General features: G+C 42.9%; 1 protein-coding gene across 1 annotated transcript in view; it reads left to right on the top strand.

Moving 5' to 3' along the window:
- shank3b (SH3 and multiple ankyrin repeat domains 3b) overlaps nucleotides 1–18917 on the top strand; it is a 25683-nt gene extending 6766 nt beyond the window's left edge. The window contains exons 9-27 of the mRNA XM_034078848.1: nucleotides 1–19; nucleotides 136–213; nucleotides 510–576; nucleotides 695–914; nucleotides 1150–1319; nucleotides 2992–3105; nucleotides 3205–3280; nucleotides 5239–5321; nucleotides 5515–5639; nucleotides 6566–6701; nucleotides 7327–7407; nucleotides 7690–7707; nucleotides 8157–8287; nucleotides 8658–8751; nucleotides 8871–9488; nucleotides 9810–10088; nucleotides 10855–12124; nucleotides 12668–12694; nucleotides 13162–18917. The exon at nucleotides 1–19 is cut by the window's left edge and continues 98 nt beyond it. Of these exons, the coding sequence (XP_033934739.1) occupies nucleotides 1–19; nucleotides 136–213; nucleotides 510–576; nucleotides 695–914; nucleotides 1150–1319; nucleotides 2992–3105; nucleotides 3205–3280; nucleotides 5239–5321; nucleotides 5515–5639; nucleotides 6566–6701; nucleotides 7327–7407; nucleotides 7690–7707; nucleotides 8157–8287; nucleotides 8658–8751; nucleotides 8871–9488; nucleotides 9810–10088; nucleotides 10855–12124; nucleotides 12668–12694; nucleotides 13162–13756 (4201 nt within the window). The 3' untranslated portion in view covers nucleotides 13757–18917. The remainder of the gene's footprint in view (nucleotides 20–135; nucleotides 214–509; nucleotides 577–694; nucleotides 915–1149; nucleotides 1320–2991; nucleotides 3106–3204; nucleotides 3281–5238; nucleotides 5322–5514; nucleotides 5640–6565; nucleotides 6702–7326; nucleotides 7408–7689; nucleotides 7708–8156; nucleotides 8288–8657; nucleotides 8752–8870; nucleotides 9489–9809; nucleotides 10089–10854; nucleotides 12125–12667; nucleotides 12695–13161) is intronic.
- Nucleotides 18918–20601: the final 1684 nt, after the last annotated feature.

Raw genomic sequence — 20601 nt, 5'->3', positions numbered from 1 at the left:
CTGTGCTCTCTACAACCAGGTAACACACACAGTTTTGTAGTTTTGGAAAATAAAACTATTTTTTACAGAGTTTTTATTGTTTTATTGCATTAATTTACACGTTAATTACATGTTAACTGCTGCTGGTTTCTGCAGGACAGCTGTGCCAGAGTGCTGCTGTTCAGAGGAGCAAATAAAGACATCAAAAACTACAACAACCAGACTGCCTTTCAGGTAAATAAACACAAACTTACACTTCATATTTATTTTTGAATTATTGCTATTTTTATATATATATATATCTTGATATGTATTTGCAGACACCTCCAAGGCAATTTTTCATATTGAATTCTCAACTTTTTATTTATTCATTCATGTATTTTTTTATACTATTACTTTGGGATTTTTTTTTTATATATATATTTTAAAATGTTATTCTTTTAAAAAAAATGAATTAATAATCCGTCCTTTTTTCAGTTGTATTGCTATTTATAGAATTTTAAAATAACAAATGCATTTCTATTTTGCAGGTGGCGATAATTGCCGGGAACTTCGATCTAGCTGAAATTATAAAAATCCATAAAACCTCCGACGTTGGTGAGGTTGCTGAGAAAATAAAAACGTTTAAATAACTACACTACAGGAGCTGGTAAAGTTAACCCTGTGTGTGTGTGTGTGTGTGTGTGTGTGTGTGTGTGTGTGTCTGTCCAAGCAGTTCCCTTCAGAGAAACTCCCTCCTACACAAAGCGCCGTCGGCCGGGTGTCAGCCGCTCGTCAGCCGGAAACGGCCTCTCGTCTCCTCGCTCTCTGATTCGCTCGGCCAGCGAAAACGTTCTGGAAAGTCCCGCCTCCTCGCCAGGCCCCTCCCTGCAGAGCCTGGAAACACACCACGACACACACACACACTCGCTGCGACGACACTCACGCCGACTCAGGTACACACACACACACACACACACACATACAGACACACACACACACACACACACATACACACACACATACAGACACACACACACACACACACACACACACACAGTCGGACACGGGTGTGTTTTTTGTTCTTTTTACAAATGTTCCACAATTTATCAACAAATTGAACTCAAAGAAACGGCACAAATAATTGTTTTTTATTTAATAAAATGTTTGCGTCCCTGTCTCTCCCTTCAGTCCGAGCGCCGGGGGCCATGTGGGGGAGAGCAGCCCCCCCTCCTCCCCCCCGCAAATGAGGAAGAGGAGGCTCTACAGTGCCGTCCCCGGACGCACCTTCATCGCCACGAGGAGTCACGTCCCCCAGGGGCCCGGAGAGATCCAGCTGCACCGCGGGGAGAGGGTCAAAGGTCAGACTCACTCTAGAGCCTATAGGATTCAGGCCACTGTGTATATAAATCAAAGGTCACCTATCATGCTATTTTTAGGCAATATCATAGGTTTAAGATATATATAAAAAATTATAAAAAACATGTCTATGAAGTGTTTTGCTCAAAGTACCAAACAGATCATTCTAGCCATGCCATTCCAGAACACGCCCATTGGCTACAAGTCAATATGATTGGTTGATCAAACTGTCAGTCCAAAGGCACGCTCTCATTCAGTGCAACGGCCAGGGCCTTCGATCAAGGATGTAGAATACCTGGTTGAAGGAGATTCTACCCAGAGACCCAGAACACGATCTGATTGGTTGCTTTCTTTCCAGACATTCCAGAGTATTCTCTGAATACCTTGAAGGCCCTGACGGTTCGCTTTTTAGCGATCAATATTCAGGGGAAATTGGAAATAATTGTAACTTGCCAGGAGAAATTCACAAATGAAGGATGCGATTAAAAGTGTATCCTACCACAGTAGATTCCATAGGATTCAGGCAACTGTGTAGAAAAGTAGAATAAATTATGGACTTCTTTCCCAATTTTTTTTTGTTATTATTTGTCTTTTATTTTACTTCTTATATATATTTGTTTTAAGTGTTCAATATTCAGGGGAAATTATAAAGAAAGGAAAATATTCATGATTTCTCATAATGAGGCAAGCAGGACCCAAATGCAGAAACAAACTTGGACAAAACAGAACTCTCACCCCGTGAACAACGTCCAAATATGACAAAGAACTCACAAAGACTGACAGAAAACACAGCACCTAAATACACCCAGGACTAATCAAACAAACAAGAGACCGGTGAGGAGGGAGGAGAAAACACAGGGGCACCAGGTGAACACAATCGGGTAATCAGGGTTAGGGTTAGCAGAAAGCAACAGGCAGGAACGGGGGGTGAACACTTTACAAAATAAAACAGGAAAACAAAGACAGAAAAAGACAAGACAAAACACAACACGGACAGATCGTGACACATAAATATTCAATTTTGAGTAAAAACTCTTGTACTAGTTCTCCTGATTTCTCTCTCAAATGGATGATTTGTGTAACCCTAACCCTAACCCTAAACATGCATACAAACATAATTAACACACTTCAAATATATAAAACACAACTTTTTAATCCCAGATAATATCCCAAATTCTTCTCAGAAATATAACCCCACTCCTCCAGCTCCACAAAGAAATCCTGCCTGCCTGTGTGTGTGTGTGTGCGTGTGTGTGTGTGTGTGTGTGTGTGTGTGGTCTTGCATTACTATACTTGTGGGGACCTAAATCTGTTTACATAGTCACGTGTGGGGACTGGCTTTCCTTATGGGGACAAATTGGAGGTCCCCATAAGGGGAGTCATTAATTTTAGGGTGAAGACTTGGTTAGGGTAAGTCTCCAGGAAATGCATGTAAGTCAATGTAATGTCCCTTGAAGTGATGTATACATGGTATGTGTGTGTGTGTGTGTGTGTGTGTGTGTGTGTGTGTGTGTGTGTGTGTGTGTGTGTGTGTGTGTGTGTGTGTGTGTGTGTGTGTGTGTGTGTGTGTGTGTGTGTGTGTGTGTGTGTGTGTGTGTGTGTGTGTGTGTGTGTGTGTGTGTGTGTGTGTGTGTGTGTGTGTGTGTGTGTGTGTGTGTGTGTGTGTGCATGTAGTCCTGTCTATCGGAGAGGGAGGATTCTGGGAAGGGAGTGTTAAAGGACGGACCGGCTGGTTTCCTGCTGACTGTGTGGAGGAAGTCCAGATGAGGCAATATGACTCGCGACTGGGTAAACAACAGCAAATAAACAAACAAAATATATGTGTTTATTAGTTACGCTTTATATTATATTATATTTATATCCTGTAATGTATGATATATGTTTCAGAGACGAGGGAGGATCGCACCAAGAGGCTTTTCAGACATTACACTGTGGGGTCCTATGATAACTACACCTCCTACAGGTAATACACCGTCACTACACCTCCTACAGGTAATACACCGTCACTACACCTCCTACAGGTATTACACCGTCACTACACCTCCTACAGGTAATACACCGTCACTACACCTCCTACAGGTAATACACCGTCACTACACCTCCTACAGGTATTACACCGTCACTACACCTCCTACAGGTATTACACCGTCACTACACCTCCTACAGGTATTACACCGTCACTACACCTCCTACAGGTATTACACCGTCACTACACCTCCTACAGGTATTACACCGTCACTACACCTCCTACAGGTATTACACCGTCACTACACCTCCTACAGGTAATACACCGTCACTACACCTCCTACAGGTATTACACCGTCACGACACTTCCTACAGGTAATACACCGTCACTACACCTCCTACAGGTATTACACCGTCACTACACCTCCTACAGGTATTACACCGTCACTACACCTCCTACAGGTGATACACCGTCACTACACCTCCTACAGGTGCTACACCATCACTACACCTCCTACAGGTGATACACCGTCACTACACCTCCTACAGGTGCTACACCATCACTACACCTCCTACAGGTGCTACACCATCACTACACCTCCTACAGGTGCTACACCATCACTACACCTCCTACAGGTAATACACCGTCACTACACCTCCTACAGGTATTACACCGTCACTACACCTCCTACAGGTAATACACCATCACTACACCTCCTACAGGTATTACACCGTCACTACACCTCCTACAGGTAATACACCATCACTACACCTCCTACAGGTATTACACCGTCACTACACCTCCTACAGGTAATACACCGTCACTACACCTCCTACAGGTAATACACCATCACTACACCTCCTACAGGTAATACACCATCACTACACCTCCTACAGGTATTACACCGTCACTACACCTCCTATAGGTATTACACCGTCACTACACCTCCTACAGGTATTACACCGTCACTACACCTCCTACAGGTAATACACCATCACTACACCTCCTACAGGTAATACACCATCACTACACCTCCTACAGGTAATACACCGTCACTACACCTCCTACAGGTAATACACCGTCACTACACCTCCTACAGGTAATACACCGTCACTACACCTCCTACAGGTAATACACTGTCACTACACCTCCAACATGTAATACACCGTCACTACACCTCCTACAGGTAATACACTGTCACTACACCTCCAACATGTAATACACCGTCACTACACCTCCTACAGGTAATACACCATCACTACACCTCCTACTGGTGATACACCGTCACTACACCTCCTACAGGTGATACACCGTCACTACACCTCCTACAGGTATTACACCGTCACTACACCTCCTACAGGTGATACACCGTCACTACACCCCCTACAGGTAATACACCGCCACTACACCTCCTACAGGTAATACACCGTCACTACACCTCCTACAGGTAATACACCGTCACTACACCTCCTACAGGTAATACACCGTCACTACACCTCCTACAGGTATTACACCGTCACTACACCTCACCTTAGAGAAGCTGTGTAAAATGTCACGATTAGTAATTATATAATATGTAATTATTATTTGTACACATTTCTCAATTTATATTAGGATTTTCGCCACATATGCACTTCCTTGAACTGATCAAACTGCCCCAACAAATATTATATATATATATATATATATATTGTGATACATTTTCTAATTTAAACCCCAGAAATCCTACATTTACATAAAGAATATATATATTATTTCTTTATTAACGTTTGCATATTTTTAAATTATATTAATAATGTTTTTGATTTATATAAGTTGATTTTATGGTGACTCTGAGACATGTATCCAGGGCAGTTAAATTACAGCAATGATAATTAACATGTGCTCTTCCTGTTAGCTACTAATAATTCAAGAAAGAAAACAAAATATTTAGTTTTAAATCTTCTGTTTTTTAGTGACTACGTGATCGAGGAGAAGACGGCGGTGCTGCAGAAAAGAGAGATCGAGGGATTCGGATTCGTCCTCCGAGGAGCGAAAGGTGGGAAGGAAAGGAGGGGGACGAAGGAAAGGAGGGGGAGGAAGAAGAAGATAAGAGATGAAGGAGGGAGAGAGAGGGGGTGTTTAAATCTTCAGAGCCCTAAAACCCCTCGTTGTGTCATTTCTTAATAAACTACACATTTTAATTCAATTTAATTTCTAATATAAACATGTTTTCTGCCTCTTTTTTGAAGCGGAGACGCCCATCGAGGAGTTTGCTCCGACCCCGGCGTTCCCGGCGCTCCAGTACCTGGAGTCGGTGGATCAGGGGGGCGTCGCCTGGAGGGCGGGGCTTAGAACCGGAGACTTCCTCATAGAGGTAACAAGAATCATTAGATCTCTCAAACAGATATGGTGCGTTTTTGTGGCGTTGTAGCCTACATTTAAATGAATGATGAGGCAGGGAGATGGGTCAAATTGCGTGAAAAAAGTTCTTAAAAAACATGGATATTAAAGTTAAAGTACATTTAAGAGGAATACATTAGAATATGTTATTAAACAAAGCAGTAAAAGCATTAACGTTCTTTGAGATTAAAGTTTTAAATTTGAAGTTATGTTAAAAACTTCACAAAATTACCATGAAAGAAGTGAAATATTGGTGAACTACTCTCTGGGTTTTAAATAGTATTTTACATTTACCTTGTGTCCTGAAATGTTCTTAAAAACCGGGAGAAGTCATGGAAATTCAAAATGCTAATTCCAGGCCCTGGAAAACAATATTTTTCCAAAAGTTTTGGAAAAGTCATGGAAATGTAACTAAAGTTGCATCAAATATAATTTATATTTTATCTAATCGCCGAAATAGTAATACTATAATGATAATAACTACTGTATTGTATAGTAATGAAACGTAAAATGGCATTTAACTGACGAGGTGTTTTGCTGGTGAGAGATTTTAGTTGCTTTAGCGTGTAGAAGCTAGTAAGCCTATTTGATTTGTTTTAGATAGACACGACATGTTTCATATGCAGACCTTATTTTCCTGGTCCATGTTAAAATAAACCATTTTCAGTGGAACCGCTGAGAAAGAGTAATTTTTTTGGTCATGGAAAATTAGGTAAAGGTCCTGGAGAAGTCATGGAAAAGTCATTGGTGAAAAAGTGCATGAACCCTGTTCACATAATTACCATGAAAGATGTGAAATATTGGTGAACTACTCTTTGGGTTTTAAATAGTATTTTACATTTACCTTGTGTCCTGAAATGTACTGTCTTTATCTGTGTTAATTGACTCTGTCTGTTTCAGGTTAACAGCGCTGACGTGGTGAAGGTGGGTCACCGTCAGGTCGTCTCTCTGATCCGACAGGGAGGAAGTCGTCTGCTGATGAAGGTCGTCTCTGTTTCCAGGAAGTCAGAATCATCCAACATCGTCAGGAAGAAAGGTACAGGTTTTATTTAAAGAGCCCCTATTCTGTACACAGTGTACTATTTAAAGTAGAGACACTACATACTGATACACACCTGAACATCAGCAGGAGAGGACTCTTTAAAGTAGAGACACTACATACTGATATACACCTGAACATCAGCAGGAGAGGACTCTTTAAAGTAGAGACACTACATACTGATATACACCTGAACATCAGCAGGAGAGGACTCTTTAAAGTAGAGACACTACATACTGATACACACCTGAACATCAGCAGGAGAGGACTCTTTAAAGTAGAGACACTACATACTGATACACACCTGAACATCAGCAGGAGAGGACTCTTTAAAGTAGAGACACTACATACTGATATACACCTGAACATCAGCAGGAGAGGACTCTTTAAAGTAGAGACACTACATACTGATATACACCTGAACATCAGCAGGAGAGGACTCTTTAAAGTAGAGACACACATACTGATATACACCTGAACATCAGCAGGAGAGGACTCTTTAAAGAGCTGAGGGCATCTAGAATACATATATTGTAACCTTAACATCCCTTAATCTTAATCAAGTTGTCCTACAATTGGAAGTGTTTTCTATTTAATAACTAACTGTGGTTTTGTCTTGTAGCTCCGCCCCCTCCAAAACGAGCCCCAAGCACCTCACTGACTCTGAGATCCAAGTCCATGACCGCCGACCTGGAGGACATAGGTAAAACAAACACACACACACACACACACACACACACACACACACACACACACACACACACACACACACACACACACACACACACACACACACACACACACACACACACACACACACACACACACACACACACACACACACACACACACACACACACACACACACACACACACACACACACACACACACACACACACACACACACACACACACACACACACACACACACACACACACAGTGCAGTGTTTAGTCAAACCTAAAGACCTCTGTTCTGTCTGCAGCCAGGAGGAGACGCTTCGGTGAGTCACATGTTGTTGTTGTTGTTGTTGTTGTTGTTGTTTTTGTGACGGGACAATGTCATGGTGTCTCAGTGATGTAAAAACCAGGGCCGTAGTATAAAGGGAAGTAAGGCTGTTACAAGTAAAAGTCATGAATTGTAAAGTCAGGATATTAAAAAGTTACGAACCTAAGATGTCCTAACTAACAGGTAAAGTTCAAATTGTAGGTAAAAAGGTTACGACAATATCCACTCAATGTAGTAGAAACAAAAATAAAGAAATAAACACAGTGAGGATAAGAGTAAAAAAACAAAGCAAAGTAAAGGTAAAAGCATTTAAAGAAATGTTTTATTTACCAGATTTGAACTACGCATTTCTCCGGCTCTGGTGTTGTTGTGGTCGTCAAGTCGTGAATCTGTGTTACTTTATTTTAGTTTTTTTGTTTATCTTATTTTTTGTCCCGCCTGCAGACAAACTGGATGAGATGTTGGCCGGGGGTCAACAGGAAGTGGTTCTTAGGGCCCGACCAGCAGATGACTTTAGAGCGGCGACGGTGAAACAGAGACCGACCAGCCGGCGGATCACACAGGCCGAGATTAACGTAAGACTGCCAGAAATATCAAATACATCTTTTACAACATTCTTGCAGAGTACCTCAGGGCCATAACCTAGGTCCTCTTCTATTTTGAGAAGTGCCTCAAGGCCAAGTTACTGTTGTCTTTAATCAAGTTGCATTTTCAAAAGTCTCTATTTCAGGAGTTATGGGTATTAAAATGGGAAATATGTTGGTGTATTCTAAGATTCAAAGGTTTTATAGTCATACAGTGTAGAAATGACAATGAAATTCTTCTGACCTGAGCTCCTCCAACAATCCAACATATATAATAAAATACAAAAAGTCTACATACATGTAAATAGAATATGATATGTATGTGGCATAAATATTGGGTTTTTTGTGTTTGTTTCTTTAGTCGTTGTTTGAGCGTCAGGGTCTTGTTCCCCCCTCGGCTCCAGAGAAAAGCACCATGGCTTTACCTCGAGGGATGTCCAGAACCAAGAGCTTTGGTAAGAAAACAAACACACTCTTGACATTTGTTACTTAAGGAAAAAGTACCTTCCGTAGATCCTTGTGTTGCAGTTTTATTTTAGTACCTTTATTTTAACGTCTCGATTTTTCCCGTCAGGCACACCTGACGACGACCGGATCTCGGCTCTGATCAATGAAAGTCGTTTTCCTCGGAGCTCCTCGCTAACGGACGGCTTCATCCCTCCCCCTCCTCAGATGGCTCCGCCTCCTCCACCCTCCGCCTCCTCCTCCACCTCCTCGCTCTTCCTCCTGGACTCCGGCCCCCCCCCATCGTTCCTCCCCCCTTCACCCCCGGCCAGAGGGGAGGGGCTAACGCGCTCCAGCTTCAAGCCGGGGGCGGAGCCTAGGCTGGTGGAGCTCTGTGATTCGCCGACGAGGAGCCACGCCCACGCTGAGCGCCAGAGGAAGGCTAGGTCGATGATCATCCTTCAGGACACGCCTCCGCCACCGCCACTTCAGCCGGACGCACACTCTGGCAGCACACACGCTCTGCACACTGCCACACACACCGCCACACACACACTTCACACGGCAACACACACATCTACGCTGTCGCTGCACAGCACAAGCCCCGCCCTCGGTCACTCGCCGCTGTCACGCCGCCGCGGAAGAGCAATAGAAAACCCGTACGCTAACGTTGGACAGCAGGCGCCGCCGTCCAAGCCGCAGAGGAGGAAGTCACCTTTGTTGAAACAACTTCCTGTAGAGGAGCAAGGTCAGGATCGTTTACACATGTTTTCTGTTTTGTTGTGTACAATTTCCTGATGCATGATGGGACGAAAATGCTCTGATTAAAATTGTAGCACACAGTTAAATATGTCGAGTTGAAGGAGTGTGCTTCAAAACTTCATTAATTAGTGCTTGGTGGATCAAAACAAACCAGCCACTCAAATGTATTGTTGTTTGCTCAAATGTACATGAAAGTGTTTTTGAGTCTGCTGAAAATGTCCTGATTGGGATTGACACAAATATAAAGCCTTAAACTTCTAATCTTCAATCCAATCGGTGTAACTATTTGCTATTTTTCTTCTTCTAGGAATAAAAGACCAGGACTTATTGAAACCGGACGGACCCAGCAGCCCCAGTCGGGCGGAGATGTACCAGCAGCAGGTTCTCTCAGAGCGAGCCCGGGTTCAGGGTCGGAGGTCGTCTCTCTTCCTGTCGGTCGAAGGATCTGGGTCAGAGAATCAGGTGACACTCCTAACTCTGAGCCATTCGATGGACGATCTTGGCGAGCTTCCTCCCCCAGCTCCGGTCCTTTCACCATCACCGACGCCTCACACCTTCCTCCACCCACTGACCGGGAAACCACTAGGTTAGTCTTGCCTTACCATAAACTAAACCATAAGTGATAACCAATGATAAATAGGTGCCAGGGTACCAGGGAAGTCAACTGGCCTCGAGGTACTGCATTCGGTAAAAGAGGACCTAGAAGAAAGTCTTGGGACAGATCCTTAAGGTACCTCGAGAATGTAAAAAGTACTAAGCACATACCCTTGAGGTACTTCACAACACAATACAGGATCTAGGACAGAGCCTTGAGGTATTCAGCAATATGATGAATGCATGAGTACCTCCATTAAAGATAAAAGGAACTACAACAGGACCTTCGACAGTGACTTGAAGTACAAAACAAAATTGAAAGGGTAGCAAGGAAAGAGCCTTAAGATACCACGCAAAACTTGAAAGAAACTAGTTAAGAGCCCTGAGGTACTCCAAAGAACAGAACCTAGGACAGAGCCTTGAGGTACTCCACAATGTGATGAATGCATGAGTACCTCCATTAAAGAGATAAGGAACTAAAACAGGATCTATGACAGTGACTTGAGTTACAACACGAAAAAGAAAAAGCCATATGACAGGATCTCTAGGCACTTCCAAAAAAGAGAGGAGGACCTAGAGCAGAGCAACAACATTGAAAGGGTAGCAAGGAAATAGGCTTACGATACTACGCACAACTTGAAAGGAACTAGAGAAGAGCCCTGAGGTACTCTAAAGAACAGAACCTAGAACAGAGCCTTAAGGTATATATAATAACGCATTAAAACCGATCCATACTAAATCATTTCTTGTCTCTTCAGACCCCTCGTCTCCACTCGCCCTGGCCCTTGCTGCACGAGAACGAGCGCTCACCGCCCGAACCCCGAGTCCAGAGCCTCGACATAAACACGGATCTGCCTCACCTATCCCCACCCCTGCTGCCAGTCCAGACGGACGACACAAGCGCACCCCTATCCCCACCCCGCAGGGCAGCCCAGAGCCTCGATCCAAGCGCACCCCCCCTCAGACGAGCCCAGAGCAGCGAACAAAGCGTACCACCCCTCAAACCAGTCCGGAACTGAGGCACAAACGCATAACGCCGCCTTTGTTCACCGACGGATCGGTGGAGCGTCCGGAAACCGAGGGAGGAGTTACATCGCCTGCCGCTCCATCGCCCGAGCGTTGGAGACCGACCCCTTTGCCACCGCTGGCCAATGAGAGTCACGCCGCTCTGATTGACAGGCGCAGGAGCCTAACAATGGGCAGCTCCGAGGAGGAGGGCGGGGCTTATACGGTAACACTCCCGCCGGCGTTATTGTCGTCAAGCGATGAGGAAACCAGGGAGGAGCTTCGCAGAATTGGCATGGTTACTCCCCCCGCTGCCTTCGCTAGCCCTCCCCCTCTTCCTCCCCCATCCTCCCTCACCCTGTTGACTCGACGAGGCGGGGAGGGAGGAGATCCTGACTCTCTAGGTAGACGAGGTGATGAAGATGAAAGTGACGAACGCCTACATGACAGCTCTTCCCCCAGCTCCCTCCCTCCCTCCATCACCTTGGCCTCCCCTCCTGATCCATCCTCCCCCTCCTCCCCTACAGCTACTCACCCATCCCCTTCCTCCCCCACCACCTCCCCATCTGTTTTGAAACCACGCCTTCGTTCACCGTTAGGTCGCGGTCGCTCCACGCTCCGTGATCCTCTTCTGAAGCAATCATCGGACAGTGAGCTCCTCCCGTCTGCTGCCTTTTCCTCCTCCCCTTCCTCCCCTCTCTGTTCCTCACCCACCGGTGGAGGTGGACGTCAGCCTCGTTATCTTTTCCAGAGAAGGTCGAAGCTTTGGGGCGGCGGGGATGACGATCGTCGGGGATTCAGCCCAGATGAAAGCGGCCGTCCAGCGGCATTCGGGGGTCAAGTTGCCGGGTCAGCTGTGGATCTGAGCAACCGGTCGTCTTCGGCTCTGGAGCTGAGCGGCCGAGCCGGGTCCGGACTGGATCTGGTGAATCGGCTACAGCTGCTCAATAAAGACAGTCATTCTCTGGGGGAGGAGCCGAGTCCCCTGGATCCGGGCCGGAGGTCGCCAGTAGGAGGTGCCAGGTACTACAAACTGCCTTTAAAGGTCTCCTATTATGCAACATGCATTTTTGATGTCTTATATACATAAAGATGTGTCCCCGTCGGTGTATCAGGGGACTCACAAAGTGTCGGAAAATAAAACCCACTCTCTTTTCCTCCGTACCCTAATCTCTAAAAACAGGGGAACAACGGAGCTGATCCAGATTTGCTTGTTTGCTTTGCTCGGAAATGCGGACCCACTGAGAATCTTTCCAGCTGAGCAGGCATTAGCTCCATTAGCTTCTTTTTTTTTTTTAAAGCTTTATACCCAGAATCAGCACTTTAGTACCAGAGCTGAAATAGTGAGGCTAGAATGGGTGATCTGTTTGGTATTCTGAGCAAAACACTTATATTATATGCCTAAAAAGTATAATAGGAGACCTTTAACTATACATACTGCATTACTACGGACCAGTTAAGGTGCGTTCACATCGGATGCATCGCTTTACTCGGTGGTGTGAACGCACCATTAGCAGATACTGTGTTTGCATGTTGTAACAGAATATGTTGTTTATGTTCTTCCAGATGTGTGGACAATGGAGAGAGTAAATCGTAGGTTTTTAACCTCTGGTAAACATTTCCCATTATCGCTAATACATTCGCTAACAGCTAACTAACATGCACCTTCTTCACAGCCTGACGCCTGAAATAACGGTCCTATTTGGACACCTTGAAACTGACAACTTTCTTAACACTAAAACAATGATTGCCCAATTTTAGCGTCTCAACAGCATGGTGCCGCCGTTAACGTCATTTTCTTTCCAATAGCAAATATACAAGCGAAAGGGCAAAGGATAGATATAACCTGTGTTCAAGTCCTCTAATGTAAACTGCAAACATTAGCATGTCTGGCTAACTAGCTTACAGGCACATGTTCAATAAGTGCGCATGCCACTTTACTAAATACTGTTTTTATGTTGTCTCTATCATTAGTGTCTCTTTGCTGTGCTGTAACGATGTCGGACTAATCAAGGAATTCTATATACATTCTGATTTATACATTGTTCAATGTGTTTCAGGTTGTTCTCCAGTCTCGGTGAGCTCCACACTATTTCCCAGCGAGGATTCGGCTCGGGCTATACAGTCCGACCGGGAAGTCGATACCCCATGATGCGCCGAAGCCCCTCCCCCTCTCCCTCCCCCTCCGATAGGTCGATAGGAATCACCTCCTCCTCCGCCCCCGGGTCAGAAAGACCCGATTTAAGCTCCGGTCGCGGTCTAACCATCCTGAAGTCGTCCAGTCTCAGCCTCCCCTCCGAACCAAAGGAAGTTCGGTTCGTGATGCGGAGCGCCAGTGCGAGAACACGCTCCAGATCTCCCTCTCCGTCCCCCCACGCCTCCCCATGCCCCTCCCCCGTCCTCAGCGGGCCTCTCTTAGCCCTGAGGCCATGGAGACAGCGTCCACTCAACCTGTGGAATAAATATGACGTCGGCGATTGGCTGGAAAGCGTCGGACTCGCTGAACATCGCCAACGCTTCCAGGAGCACGAAATCGAGGGTTCCCATCTCCCGGCGTTAACGAAGGAGGATTACGTGGAGCTTGGCGTCACCAGACTGGGTCACCGGATCAACATCGAGAGGGCCCTCCGAACGCTGCTGGACGGATCCACTTGACCCCTGACCTGCCAGCCCTTAGACACCCTGAACTGTGACCTCATTACAGACATTAAACACGAAACGAACGCCATCTCTTTGACTAGAAACATCTTAACAGTGATTGAATCTTTAGAACTTTTTACCAACGTGGAGTTTGTATCTCCGAGTGATATCGCTGACTCTTTGGCTGATCAGCTCTTCGATCAATACACACACCGGAGAGTGGTAGCACCGAGGTCGGTGTCCAGTGTCTAGCTTTAGTGGTATTTATTGAAGTAATTCATTCACCCAGAAACCACGTGTTTATCAATTACCTTGAATTCTTGAAAAAGGGTAGTTTTTGTCGCAAGCCTCCACGGTGAACGATGAATTTAAAATTAGAGACAAGTCTTGTTTAATTGAAGGCTCTTTAACAAGTGGTGCAATACAAGTCTTGTTTATTAACCCCACTTTCTAAACATAGGACTTTCCTTTAAAAACATACTATTGAAAACCCTTTGGGAAAGTTGCACGCCTGGAAAAGTGTGTTGCGATTAAGAAAGTTGTACCGAAAAATATGAAAGTCAGATGATAATCACTGTCCAAGTTACAACTGCATCGATAAGTCGATCAAGGGATAAATATTGCCTCTAACTATTTCAGCGGCCAGTATTTAGCTTTAGTTATCTGTCGAAGTACTTAACCAAGAAAATTACCGTTCTTTAATCTTTCACCTCAATGAATTTGAATTGTTAAAGAAAACTGTTTTTCTGGTATGGTGAATAGTAATTCCAAAATCAAAGAAAAGTCTCGATGAATTTAAGTGAATAGGGGCCAAACATATCGGTTTAACAACCTCTCACCAAAAAAGGGCTTTTATCTAAAAACATACAACTAAAAACACTTTATTTGGTTTTGGCCTTAAAAAGACTTGGACTTTGAGTCTTGATAACTGGAAAAGTTCTAAAGCCAGCTCATAACGTCCACATCCGTGTTCTGTAGCATACTGTTAGCATACATAACGTTAGCATACTAAGCTAATCACTGGACACAGACCTCTATTGTTGTTATCTAGAGGTGAAAGACATGGATCAAAGAGCTGATCCGACAAACGGTAAACAAATATAATGACGGGTTATTTTCCTCGTGCCATTCTGCTTCCCCGGGCGACTTTATCTGGACGATTAGCGAGTCTCTACATCAAAAACCACGGGAGATATGTTGAGGATATATCTCCGTCTTTCTCGTGACTTCTTTTCTTCTGTTTTTTAAATATCACCCATGACGAATTTGTGTTTATTTAGTTTTTCATATCTTAACGCTGATCATTTAGAATTTATGAATAACAAGTAATAATAATGTGGTGGTGATGACTTTACAGAGTTTATAATAGTTTGGAAAAATGAATTTTTGAGTTCCTTATGATTTGACAATGAGTTGAATTTCTGAGGTCGTTGAATTTGAATTTTCGGCGGCGTTCTGAAACTCATGATGATTTGTCAATGAGTGTGACTTTGTGCTGATGATGTGCTGTGTGTTTCAGGGAGAGCTGCAGCAGAGCTCCAACTGGTTTCTAACCTGCTTTACCGAGGGCTTACTGTACATGGTGCTATCTGTTTAAAGCCATCTGTACAGAACAATACCTTCCTCCTTCCCCTCCTATCCCTTCCTTACACTCACACACCAAACTCTTAACGCTATTAATCCTAAATGAATCAATCAAGTGCGGCTAAATCACCAGGAACAGGCCATACATGGAGTTTCCTCCCTGCCATATTGGGGATTCTGTCCCTGCCATACGTGGAGTTTTCTCCAGACCATATAAGGAGTTTATAATAGACGTCTTAAATGGAGTTGCCCAATTTTAATATGCGCCTGATATTATCCAACAAACTGGTCTCCTACAAAAAAAACTGCATTCTCAATTACGTTAATTCGCTTTATGGGAATTTGTAGCCAATTAGTTTGGGTCAAAAAGACCTCATCATGACAATATCACCCGATTACAGTTTTTAACCAAATATTGCTTGGATTTAACCATTTTATTGTTGGCGGGTAACCAATTAGTCAACAAGCTAATCATCACTAAATAGTTTTGCCTTGCAATCTTGAAATTTGATTTTCCGTTTTTACCCATTTTACACACAATCCAGTGTTGTATTATCCCAAATATTGGTATGTAAAGTACTGCCCAAAAATTCATCAAATGAATCGGATATATCGCCCAGCCTTATAAAAAAAATTAATTAAAAAGCTAATGCTAGCCTTTTAGCATTGTTAGCTGACACCTTTTATACTTAAAATAAAGTTAATTTAACACCATTTCTCTCAATTTAAAATGTAGTTTCTACATCTGTACCATAAAGAATATAAATTACAAGTGAATTAATTATCTGAAGTCATTTCTTCAACTTTTTCTACTTTAATTAGGAATCTGAGTTAATTATGACTTTAACGGAGACACCGACGATACAACAACTCCATATTCCAAATATCTTCACACAGTAATTTAACAACACAATCTCACTGACATGTTCCTCTTGAATCCCCCCTTTCTAAAGCACAATCAACTTGCCAGTGCCTGTTTCCACAAAACAACGAATATAACCGCGTTTATATATCGCTTTTTACTCCCAGCCGAAGTACCTGAACTCGAGCCGAACCACAATCATGAATCCCAAAGTTGTAAAAGTTCACGGTGCCATTTTCCTGAGAGAGTTATAGATTGTATAGTCTTTGTACAGCACAATACAGTAGACTTTATAGTCTGTATAATATATATTATCCTATAATAATGTAGCTATAGTGTAATATATAAAGTATAGTAAGATGATGAAATGTATACTGGAATATTTTGGTAGACTGAAAGTCTAAAAAGGCTTTTGTGATATTCAGCCTTTTGTAAACAGCCACACATCAGCTGTTTATCTTCAGTTTACTTTATTAATAAGTCTAAATCCACTTGTATGAGTTTATAAATGTTATCTATATTAACTTTATCATGCTATCCATTTATTGAAGATCCAAATAATTACGGAGAAGGGGGAGGGGAGGGAAAATAGACAAAATCTCTGACTTTGCCAGATTAAAATGTTATATTTACGAGTACATTTAATATTTTCTGGTGTTATAAATCAAAATTGTGTGGGATGAAAATAAGGGATTAGTTAAAGGGGATAGACGTTACAAAATCCTGATTCTTTTTTCCATTTTTAAGGAGAATTTACCATTTTTTTCCTGCAAATGTATAATTTTATAATCTCAGATTTGATCCAATAATTTTTCTCCTGATGTTACCATTTTATTCTTGGGTATTTAAGAGTATTTTTAAAGTACCAAAAATGTGTATTTTTGTGGGAGGGGTTTTGTTTTCCAAGTTTCCCAATTAACACAAGCACCCTTGAATTAATTGACACAGCTGATGTTGAATTTCGAGGTAAACTTAAGACTGACTAGTTCGTACAAAGCGCTTCTCGTCCACTTGAGGAAAAATGCGTCAAATTGCACGTAGAAGTTTCACCATGCCATTGTTCCAAAAGTCCAAATGTTTTACTGTGATATTCTGACCCGTAACCTAAAGAATATAACCTTTAATGCGTAAATACAACCACGTTATCAGTAATGACCAATTAGGGCTGGTTAGGGCTTTCGCAAAATAAGGAATCAGAAATTGTGAAATTCGATGTTCTAAATGTGTTTGCGTTCATCGCAGGGAAACTGAGTATTTTGAGCAATGGCCATTTTGGGAACAATGGTTTTTGGTGAGGTTTACGGGCTACTGGACAACTTTCAGATCATTCGGGATTTGAAATAATGGGGTTTTAATAACAATTGTCGAATTTCAAAAACTGCGAATTTGCTCACTTCTGTTAACTCGGCTGCTAGGGAGGCTAGCAGACTGTTGGTTTGGAAACGTTCTGGAATGGTCCTGATCGTTAGCTGACGTTAGCTTACCAATAAAAACCACCACAACATGTTTCTAAATCCTCTTGAAGACCTGGTGTTGCTGTTTACACTGAGTGAATATCACATTGACACCCATTCTGTACGTGTAGTATATATTACAAAGGACTCTAGTCTACTGTACAAGTTTTCCACAGAATGAGACGTGGGCTGTCGCTTTCTCTGCATTGTAACGATGATACTCAGTGATGGGGAGGTCATGTGATCTCTTAACCTCTGACCTCAGGTCCCCCGTACACTAAGACAAACATGAGGTCATTCATTTGTTGTCGGATTTCTCAGCCAATCAGAAGCCAGCAAACCTAAAATATCTCTTGCGGGTGTTCTTCCACTGGGAAAGTAGTCCCTATTTTTAAAAATTCTGCTTTTAAAGTCAAATCCGGTGGTTCTTCTCAGATGTAAACAGGGATTACTTAGCTATTACTTCAGCTAAATGTTTGTTAGCTAATGCTAGCACCATTCCCGAAGGAGAGCGTTATGTGGCTAATTAGCAGTGATGCGAAGTACCCAGAGTGTTTAATTAACTCCACCGAGGCCGTTTCAGTTATTTCCAATCAGTGTTTCAGAATCAGATCCGCCGCTAAATGTATCTTTATCTTTTTATCCATGGGCTGGATGGAGACACCAGGAAAGATTCAGGGAAGATTGAAGAAAGATCTAGAAGGAAAGATAAATGGAAGCTGCTAAAACAGACCGTTAGAAATACATTTTAGGGTATTTTGATAATGTCGTTACGTTGCATGTCAGCTGTTAGTCTCAGGGACACAACGACATGCAGTGGGACTCGAACTGGCTACCCCCTGATTCGAAGTCCAGCGCTCTATGCACTGAGCCACAGCCACCCCGAAGTTCTACTACTTATACTTACAATCAAAAGACTACTTCCATCGCTGCTAAATAGAAAGCATTAACGCAGTAAATATCAGAGCAAATGCTGCTGATTGGCTGAGAATCCTGTCTTTTCTAACCTACATGTGACACCTTCCTCCTCCAATTGACACCCACCTGGTTATTATGGTTTATTGTTACCTTCCTCTTCCTCTTCCTCCTCCTCATCCTCTCTAGCTTCCTCTTTTTACAGGATGTTTGTAGTTTCTTCTGGAGTGTGTGTACTTGTAGTTTTATTTTCTTCCCTTTTCTAAAAACTGAAGAGCACACACATGACAACCGATGAGCTCTGCAAAACGCAACAGATTGTAATCTTTATAATAAACGGTCATTTATTACAAAGTTAAAACACCCTGAGGACTTCCTGTGGTGGTTCTTTCACAATAAGAGCGCTCACCTCTGACCTGGGCGTTTCTCAATGTCGAGGAAACTGGCTTCCAAGCCAATATTTCAAGCATACTACGTCATCGAGTGCCGCCGAAGGACTGTTCCAATCTCCAGCATACTTGGAATTCCACCGAGGCCGCGTCCTTGGTTTGGGGGAAGTTTCGAGGCTGCACATGGGTAGACTTCGCGTCCTTAAAATCCCCACAATGCTTTGCGCACGGACCAATTTCAAAAACCCTTGGGGAGAATGGCTGAACCGACGCAGCACGCATTTAAATGTAAGTATGTAGTGGCGTAGAACACGTGTTGGTAAATATTTGTTATCACCAAAAATGTGTTCCTGAAAGTAAAGCAAGTTCATAATTAGATAGACATCGTGAGGTATTTACTTTCGGTTCAGTTTATGTTGAAACCGTTAGAGAGAGTGGGACACTTGTTAGCCTGTTCCATTCTTCTTCATTTTCCAAAGCCGTGGCTTGGAAGCATACTGGCTTCGTTTCCGAAGGAAGTGACTTGGAAGTACGCGACTACCAAGCCAGCATCCTCGCGATTGAGAAACACCCTCAATGTCGAGGAGACCGGCTCCAGAGCCACTATTTCAAGCATACTACGTCATCGAGTCCCGCAGAAGGACGACGTCCTTCGTTGCGGGATATTTCGAGGCTGCACATGTCTTAAAATCCCCACAATGCATTGCGCACGGACCAATTTCCAAATCTTTGGCGGAAATCGCGCTCCATTGAAGGCGGGGCCTCGCATATGATGCACACCTGCTAGCCTGTTCCACCATTCTTCGTTTTCCGAGGCTAGGAAGGATTCTTGCCTCGCTTCTGAAGGACCTGACTCGGAAGACATGTGCTACCAAGGAAGCGTCCTCGACATTGAGAAACACCCCTCTGGTCTAGACGCTGAAAGGTTGAAACCGGGTTAATAAACGACAAGCTTTGAGACAGTAAAAGCACTTGTGTTTTTACTCTGTGTACTTTGAGACAATACATATTATACTGTGTTATTATTTTACAATCACAGAGAACATATGTAATGATTTACAAGCTGCAACTTGTTTGTTTTCAGTCTTTTAAGGTGCAGCATGATTGTAATTTGCACAATAAAGATATTAAACCTCAGGCTCCTACAGCCGTTTTACGACATAAAAGGAAATATAATATCTCAAAAGACATAAAAGTGCAATTAAAATGCAGAAATAAGAAAAAATAAATATATATATAATAGACAACAATGTAAAATGAAATACTGTATACAGTCGTTATCAAAGGCAGCGTGTCGCTCGCTTTCTTTTATGATTTTCCCACCTTTCACGGAGATGAGGGTCGCTGGTTCAAGGTCCAGCTCTATCATCATTATATAATACAGGATTGCACAAGGAAACGCACCCTCCACTACACACAGAAATAATATATAAATACACACACACATTTAGAATTAAAATAGCATTTATTATATATACATAAAGTGAAAACGCGCCCCTAAAATGCAACAGGGCTTAAGGGATATCCAAGCATCTGTTATACTATCAAACTCATGATATCATTTTGTCCTATACTCCATTTTAAATGGCAAAGTTCTCTGAAAGGAAAGTAAAACAACATCATTTAGTTAGGGTTAGATTAAAGATTAAACAAAAT

This window comes from Pseudochaenichthys georgianus, unplaced genomic scaffold (assembly GCF_902827115.2).
Source record: "Pseudochaenichthys georgianus unplaced genomic scaffold, fPseGeo1.2 scaffold_501_arrow_ctg1, whole genome shotgun sequence".
Classification (NCBI taxonomy): domain Eukaryota; kingdom Metazoa; phylum Chordata; class Actinopteri; order Perciformes; family Channichthyidae; genus Pseudochaenichthys; species Pseudochaenichthys georgianus.
Note: the sequence above shows the minus strand (reverse complement) of the source record. Positions and strands in the feature narration are given on the sequence as shown.